Source organism: Cottoperca gobio, chromosome 10 (genome assembly GCF_900634415.1).
Source record: "Cottoperca gobio chromosome 10, fCotGob3.1, whole genome shotgun sequence".
NCBI classification, from domain to species: Eukaryota; Metazoa; Chordata; class Actinopteri; order Perciformes; family Bovichtidae; genus Cottoperca; species Cottoperca gobio.
The window spans coordinates 4,090,380-4,116,702 of record NC_041364.1 but is presented as its reverse complement, the minus strand read 5'-3'; the positions used below and the strand labels follow the sequence as shown (position 1 = coordinate 4,116,702).

Here is a 26,323-nt window from a genome sequence, read left to right as displayed (position 1 = left end):
ACCCCAAAAAAGTTGATTTTATGTTGCTCACACATACATGTCCACCATATGTGAGTGAATATATGTGTGTAATACTATCAGGCTTTATGGATGTGTGATGTGGCTGGCTCATAAAGATGCAATGACTGAAACACAGCAGCAGCACAGTGACTTAAGGGTTAGTTCCTGGTTGCAAGTTACCGTAAAGCACCAGGGTTTTCAGAAAGTTGATGCATAGTTGGAAAATCACATGTGAGGAGTCTTTCCTGGAATCTGGACTTGGATGTGTGGCGACTCTGCCCGGGCAGGATAAAGGGTTGCACAGCAGTTTTGTCTGATTACCTCAAACGCTGCATCAAAGTCTCACAAGGATTGAAGTGGAAATGACAAGACACGATATCGTTTAAATATGGTTAAGATGATGCATTTTATAGTTTGTCCTGGAAGGCATTTATAATGCTGCACATGGAAAGTGAAGAATGAAAAGAGAAACCTTGTATTCTTCCTCACCGATCACAGTGTGAAGTGGGTACAAACGTCATTTCTGTAGCTGTCCAATCATCTGACTTGCAGTTTGGAAAAAGGCAGCCGGTGAAAGCGTTTCAGAAAGCTCGGCTGTAAACCTCCAGTTCCAACTTTTTTGTCAAAGAAAGTTGGATTTTACCATTTTCTGACATTGGGTTAATCAATGAATCAATGAAGAAGTCTAGAGTTTCACTTTCACACGTTTACGACATGTTCTTCTCACTCATTATAAATACTCCGTTTGGTTTAGGTGAGAAACACCGCCATGAACTCCCCGCACCATGAGCTGCTCTATCGGACACAGACTAATCACGAGGGAGCTGGCAGGATGAAGTCTGTTTGATTTCTGGTGCGATTGATTCGTGTGTTCTCACATACAGCTCCTCCGGGGACAGTGCATGTGTGAAATGAGCTGGAGACTAGAAGGCCTTTATTACATTTGTTGTGGCATTTCAATCAAACGTGTCCTTTTTGTGTGGCTCCATCAGTGTGGCATGAACTTTGTTTTTTAGGAATTCTGGTCGCTGTCTGTCCTTGTTTACTAGTTGGAGATTAAGGTCATTTTGCTCCGTTCTTTTGACATCTGACATTAACTTGGCAGCTGTCTTCATCACTCATGCCTGTGATCCAACACTATCTTTACCATTTCTGGGTGTGTGTTCCCCAGAGGGTGTGACAGCAAGTGATGGGAGGATGTTGCCAAGGCCAACAAATCCTTGTTGTACATTTGGTTGTCTGGGACACACCAACAAACCTCTCCTGTATGTTACCTTGGATACATTTAACACGTTTCAATGGACATTAAAGTACAAGTTTTAATGCAACAAAAGCAAATGTATCCTATTAGTATGTATACACTGTGGTATTGCTACTTTTACTAAAGTAAAAGATCTTAGTACCTCGTCCACCCCTGTTGTTACTGTATATAGCCAGAGCCATCATGAAGCGGCGGAGTGACCACCACAGATCCCGCCTACGTCTTCGCTGTAGGCGGGATCTGTCCATCTCAAAAGACTGAGGTGCGAGAAGAAAGATTTGAAGTACCTCAAAGTATACTCAATGAAACATGTTGTGTTTCTTTTCCAGGAGATAATAATGGATGGCCGCATCTTTTCGACAAGTTTTTTGGAATGCCCAGCTATAACGCTGGGACAAAGTCCAGTGTTTGCTGTAAGTACTGCTGTTCTTGTTTCTCGACTGCATGTTAAAACATATTTTTTTGGTTACTCAAGAATAAAACCGTGAGTGGGAATGATTATTGAGAGGTATTGCATAGTGTTGCTGTAATGGTTGATATTTGTGTATATGTATGTATTGTGACCTGCCCGGGGATATAGTAGACAGATGACTTCTAACCCCAAAAATAAATGACATTTCTGTTAATTAAAAGGATCCTGTGTTGTTTTCAACCAGCACACTTGTGATGCATCTGCAAAGCTGCAGGAAAAACATAACATAACTGTCTGAACCTGCTGGATTATGTTTTAATTGATTTTAAGATTTCACTGATGACTTTTAAAGCATGTCTGGCCCCAATCTACAAAGCAGAAATTGTGACTCTCTTTGAGCTCGCAGCCTTAGATCCTCAGGTTTCTTCAGTGCTTTTTCCATCAGGTCTCTATCCCTTCTTAAAAAAACACTTTTATCTGATTTTTTTTAAGTTATATTTTTGGGCTTTTTCATGCCTTTATGATAGTGAAGTGCAGATTGTGAAAGGGGGAGAGAGAGAAGGGGAACGACATACAGCAAATGGCCTCAGGTCGGACTCCAACCAGTGGCCGCTGTGGGCAAGGACTCAGCCTTTGTATATGGGACGCCTGTTTTTTTTTTTTTTTTTTCTTGTATCCTGCTTTTGCTTTGTCTGTAAAAGCACTTTGTGAACTCTATTTTAAAGGTGCTATTTCAATACAGTTATTATTTATTACGTGCATTGCAGTCTACCCATGGTTGATCCGCATGCATCTGTGTGTGAGAGGAGGCAGTTCCAGTCTTTTAATGGAGTGCAAATTGGTTGTATTAATCAGTATTCATACCTTGAACAAGTAGTTTGTAGTGTATTGTGCTTCATGTAGCCAACACCTAATCAAAGAATACCTGAAACCTTTCCTGTCGTGTGGACGGGCTCAGGATATTCCAACTAATCGGATGTTTTTCTTTTTTCATTAATGGCCTCAATCAATAGTAACTCTGAAAACATCCACTTAGTTGGGAGAGGAGGTTTAATGTGTCCTCAAATTTAATGTGCTTTCATTGGAGCTCTGGTTAAACAATCTGCTCCATTTCATCACATCTTGCAAATCTAAATGTAATGAAAAACAATCGAGGCTGTCAGGAATATTCAATGAGCAATCTTCAGACCTTGCTCTTCTTTATTAAATTGTGCCGACCTGTGTTTATCTATAAATCTGCTGTTTATAATCTCATGATTTTCATTCTCTTCCAGGAGGACTATGTTGCCATTCTTACAAACAGCTCCTGTATTCACACTTTGGCTCTCATGACCAGTTGATAAACGTCTCCTCTGTCTCCTCCCTCTCTCCTCCATCTCTCCTCCCTCTCTCCTCCATCTCTCCTCCCTCTCTCCTCCATCTCTCCTCCATCTCTCCTCCCTCTCTCCTCCATCTCTCCTCCATCTCTCCTCCCTCTCTCCTCCCTCTCTCCTCCATCTCTCCTCCCTCTCTCCTCCCTCTCTCCTCCCTCTCTCCTCCCTCTCTCCTCCATCTCTCCTCCATCTCTCCTCCCTCTCTCCTCCATCTCTCCTCCATCTCTCCTCCCTCTCTCCTCCATCTCTCCTCCCTCTCTCCTCCCTCTCTCCTCCCTCTCTCCTCCCTCTCTCCTCCATCTCTCCTCCCTCTCTCCTCCATCTCTTCTCCCTCTCTCTTCCATCTCTCCTCCCTCTCTCCTCCATCTCTTCTCCCTCTCTCCTCCCTCTCTCCTCCCTCTCTCCTCCATCTCTCCTCCCTCTCTCCTCCATCTCTCCTTCCTCTCTCCTCCCTCTCTCCTCCCTCTCTCCTCCATCTCTCCAGTGCTGGGTTTCGTTCCTGAGCTCTGTAAGTGCCGAGATCTGGAGCTGGAATGTGACGATGCACAGCTTCAAGACATCCCAGTGGTGGCGATTAATGTCACCATGATGTAAGTAGAAAATAACACCTTTTTATTTATTAATGTATCTCGATCCACAGGACGCCTGCATGGCTGGCTGTGACTGATGCAGCATGTGAAACTCTGGCTTTACTTGAATCCAGAATTGCAGATTATTCTCTGGTGGGAGAGGACTAATGCACCTCCTTACATTCAGCTAATGAGAAGTGTGTGTCCTGCCAGCGTCACACACATACCTACACTACACTTACAGGGACATATAAACCATCTATAACTAAGTTTGGCGATGTTTGATGAAAGAACATTATCGTTTTTCTTTATGTCATTTTATGTGGACTATTAAAGCCATTACCAGGCAGTTTGGCCCGTCCTCACTATCTCTTACAAAGTGTCTGCTTTGTCTTTGGCGTGGCGTCATTTGCTTTATGGCATATTTTGTAGTCTGCTCACTTTGTGTCCTGTCTGAACCTCACAATGTTCAAAGAGCCGTTCAATCTTTGTCAGTTTTTAAAGTGCAGCTGACCAAAACTACTTTTATTATCCATCACAATTTTTGATTTAGAACAAAAGAGCTTTTAAGGAGAGTTCAGACTTCCTCTAGCAATATACGCAGTTACAGTATTTGGTACTTTCAAAGGCAACATGGTTCTGGGTAGATGACAATGTATAAATTGTCAATATGTGGTGTGATGGTGTTCTGGGGGATTGTTGATGGGATTTAAGGAAGCAGTAATCTCTGCAGTAAATGTGATGTCAGTGTGAGTAATGAGCCACTGGACATGAAATGAGAAAGCTTGCCCTGATCATGGCCCAATGGTAAAGGTCAGAGTCATCCATATCATAGTTTCTTCCTCTTGGAAGCATGAATGGCTACACCAAATTGTAATTTGTTATGTGTACGTCAGCTACAACACCGCTGTGGAAAAGTGTCAACGTATTGCCGATATTGCCTATGCGCCGCCATACGTTTCTGTCATACGGATATGTGTAACATATGGCCTTTAGATCTCATTAGATCGAGAAATACTTAAATATGAAAATGAATTGATAATCAGTCAATTAAATGTTATTTATTTACTCTTCTATTTCTGTATATATGTATTTATTTTCAAAGTGACCTCTCTCCACATGTTTTTGATAACTGAAGCGTTTTTGTCTGTCTTTATTTTTTATTTTTTATTATAATGAACATTATATGGCACAAAACAAGTAAATCATTTAAATCTAATTATTATTATTATTAAATTGGGAAATATTAAAATAAATGAGTACAAATAATATTGTCATTGTAAGATGTTAGCATACTGATTTTAGCATTTAGCTCAAAGCACTCACTAAGTCTACTTAGACGCAGACGTTCAGTCTTGTTTAGATATTTCGATCACTGACAGAGATCATAACGTAACAAAGAGACGGAGATAATAGAAGACCTAAACGTGCAGAACAAAAAAGAGACTTTTTAAAACCACAAAGTGACACTTTCTTTCTTTGATTTTTCTATTAGTGAAGTGTGACTGTGTGTGTCTTGTTATTCTGTTTACACACTAAACAGTGGTGGTAGTGCTGGAATTGTAAACACATTTACACATTATTTTCCATTAGAGAAATGTTTTTATTGAGACAGAGGAGTGTTTGGAAGAGCCAAGGTGAAATTAATGAGTTACTGTGCAATATGAATAAAGGAGTAATAAACATTTAGTTCTCAGCTATAAATCTGTTCCACAATGTTTTGTTTACACACGACAGTGTTGGCCCGGAGGCCCCGTCTCTTATCAGATGACTTCGCTTTTTATTTCTGTAGTGATTTAAATGAAACAATTATGTCCCTGTTGTCTTGCTCCATTTACCACACAGGCTGTAATTAAATTATAGCTTTTCTGTGTGACCTTTTCAGCTTAATTGTGTCTGAATTCAGTGTCTAGAAATTATGTGGGGTTCATATATAATTTAAGAACATGTTCATAGGTGGTCACAATAGATGATGTTTGACTGGAAAGGTTTTGGCTTCAAGGATACAGAGTGAGCCTGTTACTTGAGAGTGTTGTATTATAGATCTCTGTCGTCTTAATGCTTCTTATTAAAGACTATCTGTCTGCTGGAATCAAATTGCCTGATGTGTTGGTAAATACAATTGGTATCTGAGGATGTTTGGGTGTTCCTTTAACACCGACCATGTCCACAACTGAAAGGAGTAACAGCTGTATGACGTCCCCCAGTGTCATGCAGGTCTACAGATCAACAGTTGTGTTAATGCGTCCTGAAGGGCAGCAATTAACACAACTGTTGATCTGTAGACCTGCATGACACTGGGGGACGTCATACAGCTGTTACTCCTTTCAGTTGTGGACATGGTAGGTCTTAAAGGAATATATATATATATATATATATATATATATATATATATATATATTCCTTTCAGTTGTAGACATGGTAGGTCTTAAAGGAATATATATATATATATATATATATATATATATATATATACAGCTGGCAACAAAAGTGAGTACACCCCATAGTGAACATGTCTAAATTGTGCCCAAAGTGTCAATATTTTGTGTGACCACCATTGTTATCTAGCACTGCTTTAACCCTCCTGGGCATGGAATTTACCAGAGCTGCACAGGTTGCTTCTGGAATCTTCTTCCACTCCTCCACGATGACATCACGGAGCGCACGGATGTTGGACACCTTGCACTCCTCCACCTTCCTCTTGAGGATGCCCCACATGTGCTCAATTGGGTTTAGGTCTGGAGACATACTTGGCCAGTCCATCACCTTAACCTTCAGCTTCTTCAGCAAGGCCGTTGTCATCTTGGAGGTGTGTTTAGGGTCATTATCATGTTGGAAAACTGCCCTACGGCCCAGTTTCCAAAGAGAGGGGATCATGCTCTGCTGCAGGATGTCACAGTATATATTGGAATTCATGTGTCCCTCAATGAAATGCAGCTCCCCAGTGCCGGCAGCACTCATGCAGCCCCAGACCATGATGCTGCCACCACCATGCTTGACTGTAGGCAAAACACATTTGTCTTGGTACTCCTCACCAGGGTGCCGCCACACACGCCGGACACCATCTGACCCAAACAGGTTTATTTTGGTCTCATCAGACCACAGGACATGGTTCCAGTAACTCATGTTCTTGGATTCATTGTCTTCAGCAAACTGTTTGCGGGCTTTCTTATGCATCGGTTTCAGAAGGGGCTTCTGTCTGGGGCGACGGCCATACAAACCGATTTGATGCAGTGTGCGGCGTATGGTCTGGGCACTGACAGGCTGACATCCCACTTCTGCAACCTCTGCAGCAATGCTGGAAGCACTCGCACGTCTATTTTTGGAAACCAACCTCTGGATATGACGCTGAGCACGTGGACTCAACTTCTTTGGTCGACCCTGGCGAGGCCTGTTCCGAGTGGAACCTGTCCTGGAAAACCGCTGTATGATCTTAGCCACTGTGCTGCAACTCATTTTCATGGTGTTGGCAATCTTCTTATAGCCAAGGCCATCTTTGTGAAGCGCAATAATCCTTTTTTTCAGCCGCTCAGAGAGTTCCTTGCCATGAGGTGCCATGTTGTCCAGCATTCAGAGAGAATTGTGCCCAAAACACCAAATTTAACAGCCCTGCTTATCATTTACACCTGAATCCTTGTAACACTAACGAGTCACATGACACCAGGGCGGGAAAACAACATCATTGGGCACAATTAGGACATGTTCACTATGGGGTGTACTCACTTTTGTTGCCAGCTGTTTAGACATTAACAGCTGTGTACTGAGTAATTTTCAAAGGACAATAAATCTATACTGTTATTCAAGCAGCACACTGACTACTTTAAGTTATATCAAAGTTTCAGTAGGATAATATTATCCCCTGAAAGGATATAACAGAATACTTGCAAAAATCTAAAGGGTGTACTCACTTTTGAGATATACTGTACGTATCAATACACAGCACGAGTCAGAATAAGTTTAAATATGAAGCTACTGAAATTAATTTAAATAAAATAAAGGCACATGTTCACCAGTTTGCCATGGCTTGATAATTGTGTTCGTAAGCAGGTCACTGTCCACTATCAGCCTCCGTTGCGTTTCACATCACCTACTGTCGCCTTTAATGCCATCCAGTCTAACATCTGACACATGACTGCCTGTGGACACTTTGCTTTAGAAAGATGTTATTCAGGATTAAACCTCATGTTAAATCATTCACTCTTTACTTCTGTAACGGCACGGTGCTGTCGTTGGCGGCTGTACGATTCATTGTCTTTCAGATAGACTACTGCTGCTGCTAAACTGCTAATGCTTCTTTTCAAAAGCAGGATTTGAAGCACGCTAGATAAAGGCTTTGTTTTTACTCTTTGGTAACATGTTTGTGAATGAAACTTGCCCACAAAGCGCTTTAGAGTAAGATTATGGAAATGTTGTTGCATGAGGCCAAATGTGGTTTTGTTAAGAAAACATGTTTGTTCACAAATACTCCTCAGAGTACCTTAAGTGTTGGCACAGAAACGGATGTTTCAGTCGGCTAAGAAATACAATGTTGGAGAACAGCGAGCCCAAGGAGACGCTGTTAACTGTAAAAGAAAATCCATGTTTTCCCAAAACTGACCTTTCCAAGTGCTGGACATGGGTGTGTGAGGGGATGAGCCGTTAATCTGTTAAAAGCTTTGGAATGGAGGGCAGAATCGACTGGTTACTCTGGGTCTAAAATGGGATTAAAAGCACCAGGAGGTTATGGTTTGCCAAATGTACAGATGAATTTTTCTTGCTGTTGAGTCCGTGTGATGAGGTGATTTTGTTTTTGTTGGTAACTTTGCTTTTATTTCTTTGCTGTGCTCGGCTTTGTTTAGATGTGACGATTTATGTAAAATATTTTATATCAGCCGACCTTATTTAAATCATATAAATCTTTTTGTAAAAGAGGGTTACTTTCAGATCTGTAATGGCTTTTCATTGGCGAATAGGTCTAATGGAAATGTAATAACACGGGGAAAAGTAAAGATTGTTGGTATTTTAAACACTTAAAACAATATTACATGAGAATCCTAGTGACAAACTTAATGTGATTTAAAAATGAGATGAAGAATACAATTAAAAAGACTCAATGTACCCAAATATATAGTTTTAAAATCAAGATTATATTCACCTAGAGAGAGAGAGAGAGAGAGAGAGAGAGAGAGAGAGAGAGAGAGAGAGAGAGAGAGAGAGAGAGAGAGAGAGAGAGAGAGAGAGAGAGAGAGAGAGAGACTTTCTTTGTTGAATAGTTATTGGGATCCCCACGCTCCAGAACCTCATTAATTAAAAACTTTAAAGCATATTTTAAACCCACATGTTAAAATAATAACTGGTCAGCTGTTCAAATGCAGCTGAACAGCTCGTTCTACGCTCTGTCCTCCAGGTCCCTTCAAAGGAACCATCTCCAGAAACTGAAAGCAAACACATTCTCGAAGTACCAGAGCCTACAGAAACTGTGAGTCTCCCATGAATTATGGATTGCATACTATTGATATATGTTACTTTATTCTATTTAATATTGTATTTTGCCACATTATGATTCATTTCATTTATTTTATTCAGTATTCTTTCTGTATTATTGTCATGCATTTGGATGACAAGGTTATTTTCATTCAGTGAAGACACAAGCCTTTGTGTGATACCTAAGAGCCGAGTTAATAACCAGCCTTTGAAGGACGAATGCAGCAAACGCGTTTTACAACTACAAAGCTTTAAAAAGTATAAAAAGCTACAAGGACTGCTGGGAACACCGACGGAAACGATTTTCTTCTTCTGCGTACGGATTCATTCATTTCCGACTTAAGTTGTTTATCAACCTCACACAGTGCAACTGACTGTGGCGGCAGGAGAATAGGTCTGATCCTTCGCCAGGTACCATTTGGCTGTGCCAGACTGTCAGCCTGCAGTCGCTCCTCTGAAGGTTTGACCTGATTGAAAACTTCCCTGAGATTAGCAGAAATATTCATTCATTGAAAACACAGCTGTCGCCGGAGGTGTGTGTGCTGTAGAAGATGATGCCAGGTAGCAAATAGACCAGGATTGTCTTAAATCTTTTTTACAGGTTCAGGGTTATTTGTGTTAATTCTGAACTGTTTTGTGCTTTTTATATATATATATATTTATATATATATATACATGTATAGATATCTCCAACACAACAGAATTCAAGATGTGAGTCCTGACGCATTCAGAGGGCTGTATAATCTAACAAGACTGTAAGTTTGTAACACACACTGTTTAGTAATAACACACTTGTACCAGCTGTAGTTAGTAGTAATTGTTGGTTTCATACTTCACAATCACTGACCTTTTCAAATCTGTGTCTCAACTGACAAGTAACATCCAATCATATCCATGCAACATGGCCATGATAGCCTCACACTGGTCAGTCAGTTATTGTGTCATGTACATGCAAGTGTCCAGCATATATATATATATATATATATATATATATATATACATATATACATATATATATATATATATATATATATATATATATATATATATATATATATATATATATATATATATATATATATGTGTCATTATTATAAAGAAGAGAAAGGACAGTGAGAGGCCACATAGGGAGGGCGAAGGCTGCTGAGTTCAAGCTAAATGTCAATACCAGTGGGATGCTCCATAATGCAACATTAATATCAGGCACATTTTTGAAATCATGTCACCACGAGAACGTAACCTTAACCTGGTGAGCCTACAACAATCTTCCCTCTGCATTATATATATATGTGACTTTTTACGTTGTTATAAAGAAAACTAATTGTCAAGATTGACAGTGTAAACACGATATAGTAAATACATATCACAAACAGAAACGTTAAATTCTATTATACTGCAGCCAAGGCAACAAACTAATAGATGCAGATACATTATAAGAGTGTATATGGCAGCCAGTAAAAAAAAAACCAGCAATAACTATGCAGTAAAAGCAAAAGGTAGCATGTTTATTCAACGTCCTCTTCTCTTCCAAACTCTTCCTCTCGTAGATATCTGAGCTATAACAAGATCTCTGTCCTGATGCCGGGGGTGTTCCAGGACCTGCACAAGCTGGAGTGGTTGTATGTTTATTCTCTACTGAAAACTCTGCAACAAAAGAATTTAAAGAATGCTGCTGCATAGTAGATACGGATGTTTTGTACTTTCTGTAAACATTGAAGAAGAAGTCGATTGTTGTGATGAATGTTTCCCGCTGATAAAAACAATTTATTTCTCTCACATTTTCTTTTTTGTTGCACATGGGTAATACTTCACATAACTTAATGTCGTTTCATTCTAATCAATAATCTGCACATGAGGCTGAAACTATATCCTGTGATGTTGTTTTTTTTGTTATAGGATCCTAGAAAATAACAATATCCATCAAATATCCTCCATGACCTTCTCAGGACTGAACTCCCTCGTTTTACTGTGAGTTTTTATTTCATACTTTGCTTTGCTGCGTCTTCAGACGTTGAGTGTTCCTCCTGCACTACATTGTGTTACATTGTGTCTCACTGATTGACAGGGTCATGCTGAACAACTCTTTGACCAAGCTGGATGACATCTGTCGGGAAATGCCAATATTGAACTGGCTGTAAGTGAGATGACAAGAAATCAAAAGCGGTCGTGTCATAAAAATGTCTTTTGATGATTGTTGCGTGTCTGATATTTCCTCTCCGTGTGTGCATTTCATTACATGCTCTTGCAGGGATTTGGAGGGAAATCTAATTGAAACCATTGGAAATGTCTCATTCTGCTCGTGCAGTATGCTGACAGTTCTGTAAGTAACATTTACATAATTGAATCCATGGCAAAGGAAAAGTTTTCGCTTTCGAATTTTTACTTTTGCCTGACTTTCTGTGAGATTTTTGCAAAACAGCCTCGGTTTCTCAACATGTGATTACTTAAGCTTTATGCATGAAGTCAATGCTGGCAGTTCATTCGAAGTGATTAAGAAGTTTGTATGTTTTGTCTTCCTCCAGTGTTTTACAGCAGAACAGGATCAGCCATATACACGAACATGCTTTCTCAGTCCTCCAAAGGCTTGGAGAATTGTAAGTTCATTTTTGTTTGATTGTGCAAATAAACTTTATAGGGAAACAAATAACACGACTTTCAGGATTCTGACAAGAGAGGCTGAAGTGATGTAAATGTGGATCTTTCTGAAGCTGCAGAAGGATGAAATGAGAAAAATAGAGTAAATGCACTGTAGAGAGAAAGTTGCAATAACCTGATTTATAGCTTTAGATATTATCGTTTTCAAAAAGGATCTTGAAGGCATCATTTTAACATTTATAGTCGATGCTCTAAAAGAGCCTTCCTGTCTAAGCAGTTAAAACTTAAATATAGCTGCAAGCAGCAACCGACACTATTCAAGAGCTCACGTCTAATGATCTCACATTTAGAGTCCAGGCTTCGTTGAGCAAATGCATGTCATTTTTATTAATGAAGACCATTTGAGCTGTGAGCTGTGAGGCCTGAGGATGGTCCTTTCTTTCTTTGGTTTGTCCGTGTGTCAGTCAGTGTGTGTGTTTATCTCAGAGCGACATATCTCTGAACGTCTTGGCAGATTGTAGATATATCTGTGTTCCCTAAAGATTATTTTGCTGAGACCTCAAAATTTCCCTGTGTGCAAATGTTTCTTCCAAGACAAAGTTTCTCCAAATCTACAGGTTGGATCTGTTATGAACATCCATGGTCTCCAGAGGATGAGTTCTTCAACTTGTACATTAAATGTAGTGCATTCATGCTTCCCAGAGGAGGAACCATTTCCATCTTTAACATTTATTCGCTTTCCTCTAGTGTCATTACCATCAGTTCAAATTGTCAATTGTCGTAGACAGTAAATCAAAAACTAATAGATGTCATTTAAAATGTTAATCACAGCTTGTACAAAGTGCGTATTTAGGCCGTTTGTTTGCTGTTGCTGTTATAAATGGCTGACATCCTGGTACTTCAAGGACAAATAGGAATTTAAGCAGGAAGATGACTAAGAAGAATCATTAGCATTTATGTCACCTGCATCAAAGGACTCAGTATTTCTTTAACTCTTAGAACTTACTCTTAATTTTCTTGTTATCTTTTGATATTTTACATGAATGAGCTGTATGTCATTGCTACAGGAGTAGTAAGAAACATCAGGTGTATTTTAAACTCAAGCATCAATGCTATTGTTCTGTATGGATGTTGTCCTTTGTGGTGTACTTCAATGGACATCACTCTTCAGATCGTCCTTATGAATGACTCATGAACAAAGGGGTTCAGAAGTAGCCTGCAGATCTTTACTTCCTACCTTTTGATGTTGTTGCTGCAATGCTCAAGAGAGTGCCATGAGTCTTTCTGTAATCTTTATGAAGTACCTGGTCTTTGTTTTGTGTTTTCATTTTATGTGACTTACTGTTGGCTGACATAAATCCTCTCAGAAGTCTTTACAAAGAAGCCTGATGAGTCTTAACAGCTCTTCTGAAATCTGTATATGTACAGATGGATAGATGTATGTACAGATGGATAGATGGATGTACAGATGGATAGATGTATGTACAGATGGATAGATGGATGTACAGATGGATAGATGGATGTACAGATGGATAGATGGATGTGCAGATGGATAGATGGATGTACAGATGGATAGATGTATGTACAGATGGATAGATGGATGTACAGATGGATAGATGGATGTGCAGATGGATAGATGGATGTACAGATGGATAGATGGATGTACAGATGGATAGATGGATGTACAGATGGATAGATGGATGTACAGATGGATAGATGTATGTGCAGATGGATAGATGTATGTACAGATGGATAGATGTATGTACAGATGGATAGATGTATGTACAGATGGATAGATGTATGTACAGATGGATAGATGGATGTACAGATGGATAGATGTATGTGCAGATGGATGTACAGATGGATAGATGGATGTACAGATGGATAGATGGATGTACAGATGGATATATGGATGTACAGATGGATAGATGGATGTACAGATGGATAGATGTATGTACAGATGGATAGATGTATGTACAGATGGATAGATGGATGTACAGATGGATAGATGTATGTGCAGATGGATGTACAGATGGATGTACAGATGGATGTACAGATGGATAGATGGATGTGCAGATGGATAGATGGATGTGCAGATGGATAGATGGATGTACAGATGGATAGATGGATGTACAGATGGATGTACAGATGGATAGATGGATGTACAGATGGATAGATGGATGTACAGATGGATAGATGGATGTACAGATGGATGGATGTACAGATGGATGTACGGATAGATGTCAGGTGTATAAAGTGTGTATATAGATAAAGCCTGATAAAAATGTTTCCCTCTGTGACATGAACACATCAGTGAGCACACACTGCTATCTACTCCTGCACGAGTAACATCAGCGAAGAACTTTAATGCCCAGCTGTTCTTAGGAAAATACCAAAAAGAAATTACAATTATGACCAAACGACAACCTCCAGGTCTGAAAAGGCTGCTAAAATAACTCCTGTTGTATAGAGGTCTATGAGAACATTACCTGACTTCTTACTTTATTAATGAGTTCAAGGCTAGTTTCAAGTCTTCTTAAATACAGCATGATGTTCATTTAGTACATTCTGGTCCCATTTAGAGTAAAATCGACGATAAAGAATATGATTGTCAGTCGGTTTAGTTGTCCTTGTTTTCATCTTACAACTTTAACCCTTTCACAATATGTTTCCAGTTCATGAAAGTTAATTTTTAACATTTTGGTCGTCTTAAAGTGTCTTGTGCAGCGTTCGGTTGTACTTAGCTCCTTCCTCTTGTGTCACTTCTGGTTAAAAAAAAAACAAGATGGCGACGGTCAAAATCCCAAACTCGAGGTTTTAAAACCGTCGTCCAAAAACCAATGTGTGATTACGTCCGCTTCTCATATACAGTCTGTCCGTGACTCATGTTGAAGGATTATTTCATCAGTGGAAACGGATGATCTTGGGGCTACAGACAGATACAGTTACACAAGCCCTGTTCTTTAAGCAAACACAGGTAATCCTTATAATAATAATAAACTGCAGAGGTAAGCAGGTGTAGGTATGGAAAGAAGGATGCATTTAAAGTTAATGGAACTGACCCATATTTGTATCAGTGCTCAGTGACCGTGATCTTCAGCCGGTTTACCCTTCAACACTGCATGTATCCTCAGCATCTTAACTCTGTGCAGCCACAACATGCTTTTTATCGCCTGTAAAGTCTGGAGCTATGATCGTTAGCCCTGTACATCTGTCTCCATCGCATCTATAACCCACAGCCCAAGTGTCTGTATTGTGACTAATGAAAATTGTGGCTGCATCTAAAAGGTGAATGACATTTTAAAGTTATAGAGAACGTATTTATTGCATGTTTTTAGTGTGTATGTCGTGCAATCCTCCCCCTCGTACGTCAATATTTGTGTGTTTTGTGTTTTTGGGGAACCGATGTTGATTTATCTCGGCACGCAGGGATCTATCCAACAACAGACTCGTGGCGATCCCTCCTAATCTCTTTGTTTTACTCGGGGATTTGCTCCAACTGTGAGTTTTGTTTACACTCATACACTGGCATGTACAGTTCTGTATACAACCATATACATATCATGAATATTTAATAAGGTTGTCTTTTGACGCTGTCAGGGAATGACCATAACTTCATTAGTATGCAGATAGAATTTCAAAGTGGTTATTAAATACAAAATAAATAAGTGATCAGCACATTGCATTGTTTCCCCAATGCTTTTATGTGAAGCAGCTTTTCTGTCTCGTTATAGAGAGTGAACCGGAAACAATGAGAGGTTATTATTCAGGTAGAATTTGCAGGGGGAGATAATTCAGAGAAAATGTCTCATGAAAATCTAAAGGATTTTAAGTACTAGGCAGTCAATGCACTGAATGTCAAGATTGTGGTGGGTTGATAACAAGATGTCAAGTAGGGAGGAATAATGCAAAGTACGTGCAGCAGGAAGTACAAGACAGTTGAGTGAGATGAAAGAAACCGTCCACATGCATATGTTTTGACTCCTGATTTTATGAAATAATAAATGCGATTTAGTACCATATTATATAACTGAGAGTTTCTTCTTTTTATCTTCTAGGAATATATCTTATAATCCCATTGTGGAGCTCCAAGTTGACCACTTTGACATGCTGCATAAACTGAAGTCATTGTAAGTATGCGTTGCTACACACTGATTTAAAATCAAGCCTGATTTGTGTTGAGAGGTATTGTATCTCTCCTGTCGTGTCCTTCGAGGTGCAGAAGAGCGACACACATAGAAACACAGTGTGTGTGATGAACCTGCATGATGGAAATTAGGGTCACTGCATTTGCTACACGATGGTTTTCAGTGTAACAAATAAAAGAAAATGTATTTGGGCTTTTACAAATGCTTCTCATTCAGAAAGCTGTTGGTTGAGAACGTTTGATAAAATCCGCTATTGTGCTTTTGAAGACTCTGTGTGTGTGTGTGTGTGTGTGTGTGTGTGTATGTGTGTGTGTGTGTGTGTGTGTGTGTGTGTGTGTGTGTGCGGTACATGACGAAGACTAAATCAATATGTATTTATACTCTCCAGAAGCATAGAGGGGATAGAAATTGGAAACATACAACGAAGGATGTTTGAACCTCTCAAATACTTGACTCATATGTAAGTACTCCATTGTGATGTTTGCATGTTTGCATGTTGTTCCTCGTCATGTCGTCCGAAGGCCTTTCGCGAGAATTTCTAGTGAAGAGTCCAGAACAAATGTTATCGAGACTGTCTTCTCTTCCAACCGGGAGATGATTCTGTCAGGTTCGGATAATCCATCGTCTCTGTGTGTGAAACCGCTCGCAGTGCAACTGTGCAGTTCCTGGAAAGCAAGAAAGGGAATAAATGTATTTTTAACCTCGCAGACTTCATGTTTCATCTTAAGAGTCTAACTCGTCTTGCAGAATTCTGCTTTTGTCTCTGAGATTTGCGCCTCTGCTCCAACACAATGAGTAGCTCACAAAAGCAACATCTCTTTACAGAAACTGTCCCCTTTGTACTGTGCATAAACTGTTTTCATAGGGACTACTTCATTGGTCGTAAGCGGTTATATGAAAACTGTTCATTGTGAGGTGCATGGATTATTCGGCGTAACCAGAACAAAGTTTCTGGAAATACACATTGATTTTCAAGTTTTAGCCGCGCTGTTAGTCCAGACTGAAATATCTCTTCACCTTTGGGATGGATTGCCACAACGTGTTTTACAATCACTCACAGGTCCCCAGTGGATGAATCCTACTGACTTTGGTGAGTTTTCCTCTTGTGCCATCACAAGGTGAAATGTGGCGTTCAGAGTGAAACGTTTCCACAACAGTTGGATGGATTGCCATGAGGTTTTGCACAGACATTCACGTTCCCTGCAGGATACATTGTAATAACTTTGGTGATCCCCTGACCTTTCATCTAGCGCCATCATCAGGTTAAAATTATTGATGCATGAACATTACTTGCTTAACAATAGCGTGGAAATATTGCCATTGTGAGCATGCTTTAGCATTTAGCTCAATGCAGCACTGAGCAGCTAGCATGGCTGTAGACTCTTGTTTAAATGTAATCTTTAAATCCTGTGAGATTGTTGTGAGGCGTTGGTGGAGGCATTTATCTCAAACAAAGAGCAAAAAGACTTCAATACTTATAAAGCCCCTCTAACTGATGCTACCCTCAGTTTCAAATCAAAATCAAATCCTCAGTCTAAATCACACAAAGTGTTCTGTTGGTTCTTTCAGTCCCCGTTTCTGCTTTCCAGCTGTCTCCATTCATAAAAATAAAAACCCTGAAACAGAGTTTGTACTGCACGCTCGGCTTAACTTGATACTCTTCTTTATCGCAGCTACTTCAAGAAATTCCAGTACTGCGGCTACGCTCCTCATGTGCGCAGCTGCAAACCCAACACTGACGGCATCTCGTCCTTCGAGGACCTGCTGGCCAACATCGTGCTGAGGGTCTTCGTGTGGGTCGTCTCCGCCACCACCTGCTTCGGCAACATCTTCGTCATCTGCATGCGCTCGTACATCCGATCAGAGAACAAACTCCATGCCATGTGCATTATTTCCCTCTGCTGTAAGTCCTATTATATATATATATATATATATATATATATATATATATATATATATATATATATATGTATATAGTAATATCATTTACCCTCACTGTCATTACCAATTTCTGTAAGTAAATAAGGTGTAATATTAACTGCACATATGCATTTTTTTATAATTATAATTGGTAGCTGTTTGCCTTATGAACAGTTCAGTTTACCCACATTTATATTTACCACTTCACTATGTTTACAGACCTGACTTTAGTCTCTGGGGTGTGAAAGTGAAATAAATTCTGCAAAATAATTTTCTGCTTGTGGAGAGGCCTCTGAACTCGATAGGAAATTAAAACGTGTTTTTCCTATGTGCTTATCAGTGCGTTTCGTCAACACAGATTTCATATTACACACACAGTTAGTCAGCCTCATGAATAAGACTTCATATAAATAAATAATAAAATCTCATTCCAAAAAAGTTTTATTTTCCATCTGAATAAAAAGATTCACATACTGCAAGAAACACAACATTGACACAAAGTGCTCAAGGATAAAGTGCTCGATAAATAGCACTTTCACCGACTCATTTGCCAAGAAAACAAAGAGCTATACACAGTTATACATATTCAGTATTCTTTTGACTATTTGGCAGATAGTATAATTGTATAAGTTTAGATATGCAACTTTATCTGCTGCTTGAATACAGTATGCCCTTATCTGGCATTCAGATAAGCCTGTGAGAGATTCTTCTTCTTCTTCTTCTTCTTCTTCTTCTTCTTCTTCTTCTTCTTCTTCTTCTTCTTCTTCTTCTTCTTCTTCTTCTTCTTCTTCTTCTTCTTCTTCAGGAAAGGTTTGAAATGGACTGTTGTACAATAACACTAATCTGCCTAAGAGTGTTGTGTGTGCGTGTGCTATAAGGTTAGATGTGTGCGCGCTCATGAAGGCAGGAAATGATGTGAGGAAGAGGATTAGCTCTGTCGCTGCGCAGGTGAAGGTTCAATATAAGCTGCAGTCATGTGCACAAATCCTCTGATGCATTTTTCGCCCACGCTTTGGCTTCTTAATTACATGCAGTAATGGTCTCACCACGTTATTATAGGTCACGAGGAAATTCAATTCATGACAGTATGTTGCTGATGAGAATATAAAGCAAAGAAATTGATCTTTAACAGAACATGTATAGGAAGTCACTGAGTTTATCTATGCAGGTGTAAAAAACAGACTTTATGGTGGTTGTTAAGAGAATTTCATTCGACAGAGAGAAGAAACGCAAAGAATATTGGAAGTAAATGTCCGTAACAACACATTACGGTATGCCTATGCTGGCATTTCACATCTATAAGTCAACGATGAAGGATGTGTGGACTTTAAGTCTCGCAGCAGCTGAGTACGAAGAGCTCAGAATATGCAAAGCTGAAACTCTGTTATAGTGAATAACCGCTTTCCTACTACTTCTACAGCCAAGCGGAGGATGGATTGGTCATTATCTCATTTTGGGGCTCTCTTGCTTAAAACGTTGACCTTTTTATTACTACTGTAGGACCGTTTTCAGGTGGCTGAATTCACATAATTCTTTGCATCTTTTTAACGACAATGTATTCTGTCTCTCCGTGCACCCTGTGCGTTTCTGAATGTTGCCTTTAATGCAGTTATTAAAGGAGCGGAACAAGTTGAGTCTGCAAATAAGGAAGTGATTAACAAAATGGAGACGTGCAGATTGAGTTATGGTGCTGTGGTTTACAGCCAGAAGAGTTCATTTGAAAAGATGATTCTTCCTGTTACCTTGAGCTTCCTTTGCCCTTTCACACATGTATCACTTATTCTTCTCTTGCCTATCCAATCTTTACTTTCCTTACACCTTTTCAGAACAACTTTTTATATTTTTCTAAGAAACTAAATGAACTCGGAGAGGACTTTGAACCCAGTTGATTCAGCCAGAGGTCAACTTTATTTTTTAACCCTTCGATCTCATAGATAAATAACAATTACACTAGCAGCCACACAGGCAACACATCTTATGTCGGATGGCATTTAGAGGACTGTGTCAGCTGTAAAGGTTAAGAATCCTTGATCTTAAGCACAACACAACTTCCCCTCTGCTGTGCCATTTCATTTGAATGACTTTAATGACGCCATATTCTGTGTGGAATAGAAAAAGCTCTCTGAGGAGCAGTTGGTGACTCACTGATGAAGCAGTGAAATCGGAGGATTTAAGAAGAGTTCGACAAAGTGTCGTCAAACCATTGTGCTGAATTTACCTGGGGCAGAGAAAGAACACGTGGGATTTATTTATGATTTTGCTGTTTGAATTTTGAGTATGAAAGCTTTACTCACACGAGGGCTTCGGGACAGATTCGAAAACCAGCGTTACGATATTTTTTCCGAGCATCATTTTGGGTAATAAGCTGATTCGCTTTATTGGCTGAAAACCACTTGATCTGTAATTGTAAAGAAAAAAAGTACCTAGTGGAGGCTCCGAGGTGCCTGCTCTCCTGGCTACGAAACAGTCTGGCAAAAAACAAACGGGTGAAACAGCAAGGTGTCATTTTTACATGTAAACAAACAAGAAAGTGAACTTTTAGAGCTGCAGGATTCTTTTGTATGTTGTTACCTTTGGACAGAGCTAGGCTAGCTGTTTATGCTAAGCTAAGTTACTAGCATAATGCAAATATTTACTGTACAGATGTGAGAGAATCTTCTCATGCTCTCGGCAAGAAAGCAAATAAGTGCATTTCCTTAAATGTTGAACTATCCCTTTAATGCACATCTCTATAAACGATGAAATTTTATTTAAACATTTGCTAAAACAAAAAAGCCCAAATTCCCCTTGTTCCTCTCTTTCTCTTTGCCACATTGCTATATATAGAAGTTGTATATGCTTAAAGTAAAGCATATTCACATAAACATTGTGTTTATTATAATAAATACACGCCGTATTATTGTGTGAAGCTGCAACATGCAATCATTCTGTGCTATGCATCATTTTCACATCTACCCCTTGTGTAATTAGCAATGACGGGCACTGTTGATATCTTTATCAATATATCTTCAGGGGTTAGAGCATCACGGTTGAGCTGTTCTGCAGGATTAAGTTCAAATGCCACTTGTCAAACGCTGCAGCGTGACGACGACGACGACAAGGGGACTGATTTCCCTTGTGTTCAGCTGGTAAAATAGGAAGTCTCGAATGATTTGTAATCTCACGCAAGGTGTTTTTTCTGCCTGTTTTCTGTCTTGAAAACAAAGCACAATGCTGTAATTACCTCCGTATACGTTCGGAACATAAAGGCGTAACCGAATGTTAGAAATGTGTGCTTCATGAATAGATCTTTTCTTATGCGTTGATTTCAAAGGTCTGTTATCTGTGTGCACGTCATCATCCATCTCTGTACCATGGCACTCAACCTGGGGGTAGCGAGGTCATTTATGGGGGTCACCAGATGGTTGTGGAGAAAAAGACGTATTAAAAGGACTGGGGAGTGTTTTCTACATTACATCGCCTGCACCAGTGATATCATTTGTCGTAGAATAGAGTGCATTGCGTGTGTTAGTGAGAGGCAAAATGTGCCTGTACATGAGATTCTGATGGAGTATTTCCAGGAGGTCAGGGGGAGAGAAGAAATCCATTAGGCTGTTAATGCCGGTTTGCAGTTCTCTCTCTCTCTCTGTCTCTCTCTCGCTCTCTCTCACCCTCTTCTCTCTCTCTCTTCTCTCTCTCACCCTCTTTCTCTCTCTCTATCACCTCTTTCTTGTCTCTCACCCTCTCTTTTCTCTCTCTCTCTCACCCTCTGTCTCTCTCTCCTCTCACCCTTGTCTCTCTCTCTCTCTCTCTCTTCTCTCTCTCACCCTCTCTCTCTCTCTCTCTCTCTTCTCTCTCTCTCTCTCTCTCTCCTCTCTCCTCTCTCTCTCTCTCACCCTCTGTCTCTCTCTCTCTCTCTGTTCTCTCACCTCTGTCTCTCTCTCGCTGTGTCTCTCACCCTCTGTCTCTCTCTCGGTGTGTCTCTCACCCTCTGTCTCTTCTTCTGCTCTCTCTCTCTCTCTCTCTCTCTCTCTCTCTGTTCTATTTTCAACCACAAAAAGCCGACTAAGTAAGAACCGTGTCTTGACTTCTGTTTTGTCTATCTCCTCCGCCCTGCAACCTTATTATGTTGAGGGGGTTGTGACTCGAAAGCGTTGAGAACCAGTGTCAAAGTAAACTGGAAGCCTTTCATGTCGGACATATGTTCTCACTTCAAATAGCTACAAATAGCATTACGGTTCCATTTGAGGAGATCTGCTTTTTAAGGAGATCTGCTTTATTGGACAGTGTTGGCGTCTCTATTCTGATGAACCAAGCTGGAGGTGTGTTTATCCTCTCGTAGCACTACTTAAAGTTCTTCTGAGTATGTAGTAAATTACAGCTCTCCTTTCTTGCAGGTGCAGACGGGCTGATGGGCATCTACCTCTTCATGATCGGTGCGTATGATCTGAAGTTCCGCGGCGAGTACAACCGGCACGCTCAGGCCTGGATGGACAGCGGTCAGTGTCAGGTCATCGGCTCGTTGGCCATGCTGTCCACCGAGGTGTCCGTCCTTCTCCTCACCTACCTCACTCTGGAGAAATACATCTGCATCGTCTACCCCTTCCAGTACTTGACGCCTGGCTGGCGACGAACTGTCACCATCCTTCTCGGGATATGGGTGTTCGGCTTTATTGTCGCCCTTCTGCCGCTGGCCTGCAAGGGGCTATTTCGCAACTTCTACGGAACCAATGGCGTTTGCTTCCCGCTGCACTCTGAGCAGCCAGAGACGCTTTGGGCTCATGTTTACTCCATCGTCATTTTCCTGGGTGGGGATCAGTTGTCCTGTTAGTTGTTGGTTTCTTTATTCACTTGTTGTTTTAAAGCTAACTGTAAAACTGTCTCTGTTTAGTAACTGTATTTGTATTTATTTGCATGTGGATGAATAGCTTTGTTATTATTGTACATCAACAGTGCAAATATTACAGTTGCATGGAATCCAGAAACTAACTAAATGTCTCTCTGCAGGTTTGAACTTGGTGGCGTTCCTCATCATAGTCTTATCCTATGCGAGCATGTTCTATAACATCCAGAGAACAGGGACTCAGACCACTAAATACAGCAACCACATCAAGAAAGAGGTGACCATCGCCAAAAGGTTCTTCTCTATCGTCATCACTGACTCCCTTTGCTGGATCCCCATTTTCATCCTCAAGATTCTGTCCCTGCTGCAGGTGGAGATTCCCGGTACAGTAGAAGTATAACTATTTAAAGGAATACTCCACTGAAAGTCGACGTTTTGAGTATCAAACACGCTCTGAAAAATGTTTAGCCTGCTCTTTATAAACTTTAAAGTTGCCGTAGAAATTTCTCAAACAGCTGCAGCATAATCCACCTCTCCGCTACTGATTCTTCTGCTCAGTATGTTCTAAATAATTGTTGTTCCCAAAACTTTACCACTTTCGGCTGAACTTTGAAGCTATGACACGCAGAAGTAAACTATATACTAACTTTATAGAGTCTCGGGCAAGATACTGAACCCCAAATTGCTCCCGATGGCCAACGGTGTGTGTGAGTGTGTGTGAATGTGTGTGAATGTGTGAATGCTGACATTGAGTGATCGCAAAGATTGTAAAAGCGCTATAAATACAGTCCATGCAGTCCATTTATAGGGAGGTGATACTCACAAGAGCGACTTTTGGTCGAGTGTGTCTTTAAAGTAATGCATTATCTGTATATTAGTACATTTTAAAGTAGTCTCTCAGGTATTCCCGCTAAGTTTTCAATTCTTTTTAAAAATGTTTTGATGGCTTTATAAAGAGCGTTTAATGTTAGTGCAGTTTGTATCCTCATATGACCCATTAGTGCAGAGTCAATGACAAACACACCCTGGTGAGCTGTGGCTCCCTAATTAGGTCTCCTGTAGGGATACATTGGATTTTCATTTGTTATATTAATGGGTTAGATAAAAGGACTTTATGTATTCTCCCAACTCATAAACATGTTGACCTGATCATCTATATACCAGCTGTGTTTATTTACTTCTCTCTGTGTGTTCTTCTCTCTCCGAAGGTACCATAAGCTCCTGGGTGGTCATATTCATTCTGCCCATCAACAGCGCCCTTAATCCCATCCTATACACGCTAACCACTCGGCCTTTCAAAGAGACCATTCTGCAGGTATGGGCTAACTACAGGCAGAGGAGGCCTCTGTTCAGCGGACACCCGGCTCATCATCCGTCTCTCACCTGGCAGGAAATGTGGCCCCTGCAGGAGAACAGCCACGGCCTCGCCACGGGGCACCCGCTGGAAACTACCGACACAATAGCCAAGTTCACCCCTGTAGAAAATACAAACGAAGGATACAATGTCATTACCTCGTGCACACAGCAAATACAGAAGCAGCACACAGTGCTGTCAGTATGCTCAAAGAAACAAACAATGCCACACACACACCGGCCCACACGCACACAAACAAATGATCTGGGTGTCGAATAGCAGATCTACATTCATCAAAGAGTCACCTCAACAGACAGAATGAGATTCACGTTCATTGATCTGAGCCCAGATTTATCCTTTGTGGTTAAAGATCATTAGTATTCATTAGTATCTTTGGAAATCTCACTGTGTGCATTGCTTGACCAAGCAGCAGCATCAGTTATGGAAATAGATGAAGTCAGCGCAGAAATCCCTGATGTGGCGGTGCAGCTCCTGTAATGAAGAGTACATGCCGGCTTCCAGAAGATATCTATCAATACAGAGCAGAAGCTTTTTCCCATTTATAGTTTGGCTTTTGTTCCACTAGCTTTCATCTTCTCATCTTCTCAGTTAAATCTCTCACGGAGGGCTTCTATCATCATCATTCTTTCTGAAAGCGGAGTATCCAGTCTACTATTATATTGAGCAAGTACATTTTTGACAATTAAAATGTCTCCCATTAACCCTTTAACAGCACCTATGTGGTCTAATACTCATTATTATGTTATTGTGGACTGGTACCTGGAGAAGTGGCAGTTTGTCTGCCCAGGCGCTGGATTTATAATCGCTGTTTATTTTAGAATATGGACAAGAAAATAAGCATTATAAGACAAGAAGCTGTAAATCAGCCTGTGCTGGTGTAGCAGCCAGTGTACACGACAATAATGCAAAGGGATAGCATGGGACAGGCATTGCATACCACAGCAACGACCACTTATGATGTTCCTAAATATTAAAATGAATTGTAGGTGTTTCACTGTAAACATCAAAAACAGGAACCACTAAGATAGGCGGCACATCCTTATGCTGCTCACGATTTATCGCTGACCCTGGCAACATGGCTCATATGTTTCTTTCCATAAATGTAACCTTGGTCTATAATGACCCCACCCACCATCTTCACTCATTATTTCAGCTGCTGCCATCAGGCAGGAGCCTTAATGTCCCATGTGCCCTCTGCTGTAAACAGAGACATATTAAAATAACTCCCCTCACACACACACACACACACACACACACACACACACACACACATATACACACACAGTCCATGAGCACTGCAACTGTTGGAAATGTATTGTTATGTATTCGTATTGTGTTGCCAAAATGCCGAAGAACAATTTCCATTTCATGACATGTAATGGACAAAAAAGTGTTCTAATCTAAATGACATTAAACTGACCACAACTGCCATTTGTTTTAACTTCAGCAAGTTTATTGCAGGTCTTAATGTCTTCAAGACCCTGAGCAAGGATGTCTTGTGGGAACATTATGTGACAAGAAAGACTGTACAATTTGCAGCATTTATCTATTTGGCTAAAGAGGGATACCATGCCTACTTTTTTTTTGTATTTGGTCTTTAAAAGTGTTTTCTGTGCTGCATATTTTATGGAAATATTGAATGTAACGTATGAGAAATGTCCAGTATGTTCAACGAAGAATGTACTTCATTCGGGCCGAAGAACATTCCCAGCTGGTCTGCGGGTTTGAACACGGCACGTAGTTTACTCTGCGACCTCTGCAGTGAAGACACAATCACAAACTCTCCTGTGTTGTTCAATGAATTACTGATTCCTGTGGAACCAAACCTTTTCATTGATATTGTAAATGACATTGTAAATGTATAATAAACGTTAGATGAGGATCAATTAGTTATCATAACGATGATATGTGAATGCCATTTGTGTTTATGTTACATTCCCATACTTGCCAGTTCTCAAGTTTTCTTGAGATTGTTTTGATAATATCTGCAGGCTTGCATTAATATTTATGGGGAATAATGTTATTAAACGTGTTATCACGTGTTGTATTGGCTTGTCTTACAATGGTAGTTTTTGTATTTTTGTTTTTCTTGAAATGTGGACAGTAAATATATTCTTGCCCTACCTCTGCTTGTTGACTTATTATTTAGTTATTTACCTTATTAGTTTGAGCATTGACATTGTCTGTGTCTCGTAGGTTTCTTTGACATATGAAATATAATACACACTAGTGGAAGAAGTAGGCCTACTCAGGTCATTTACTTAAGTAAAAGCAGCAATACCACAGCAAGGGCTGCACGATATGAGGAAAATAACGTTAATAACATTGTTGAGTGCACTTAGTTCTTCCTTTCCGCTGCTTTCAGTGCAACAAATTGCTTGTTCG

General features: G+C 40.1%; 1 protein-coding gene across 2 annotated transcripts in view; it reads left to right on the top strand.

Annotated features, from left to right (window-relative positions):
* rxfp1 (relaxin family peptide receptor 1) overlaps positions 1–26,066 on the top strand; it is a 47,697-nt gene extending 21,631 nt beyond the window's left edge. The window contains exons 3-18 of one of the 2 annotated variants that reach the window (XM_029442326.1): positions 1,591–1,674; positions 3,531–3,636; positions 9,002–9,073; positions 9,762–9,833; positions 10,626–10,697; positions 10,975–11,046; positions 11,144–11,212; positions 11,327–11,398; positions 11,601–11,672; positions 15,103–15,174; positions 15,732–15,803; positions 16,210–16,281; positions 17,495–17,724; positions 22,118–22,528; positions 22,728–22,946; positions 23,772–26,066. In XM_029442326.1, coding sequence (XP_029298186.1) covers positions 1,591–1,674; positions 3,531–3,636; positions 9,002–9,073; positions 9,762–9,833; positions 10,626–10,697; positions 10,975–11,046; positions 11,144–11,212; positions 11,327–11,398; positions 11,601–11,672; positions 15,103–15,174; positions 15,732–15,803; positions 16,210–16,281; positions 17,495–17,724; positions 22,118–22,528; positions 22,728–22,946; positions 23,772–24,196 — 2,192 coding nt within the window. In that variant the 3' untranslated portion in view covers positions 24,197–26,066. The remainder of the gene's footprint in view (positions 1–1,590; positions 1,675–3,530; positions 3,637–9,001; positions 9,074–9,761; positions 9,834–10,625; positions 10,698–10,974; positions 11,047–11,143; positions 11,213–11,326; positions 11,399–11,600; positions 11,673–15,102; positions 15,175–15,731; positions 15,804–16,209; positions 16,282–17,494; positions 17,725–22,117; positions 22,529–22,727; positions 22,947–23,771) is intronic. The other variant, XM_029442328.1, reaches the window with a different exon arrangement.
* Positions 26,067–26,323: the final 257 nt, after the last annotated feature.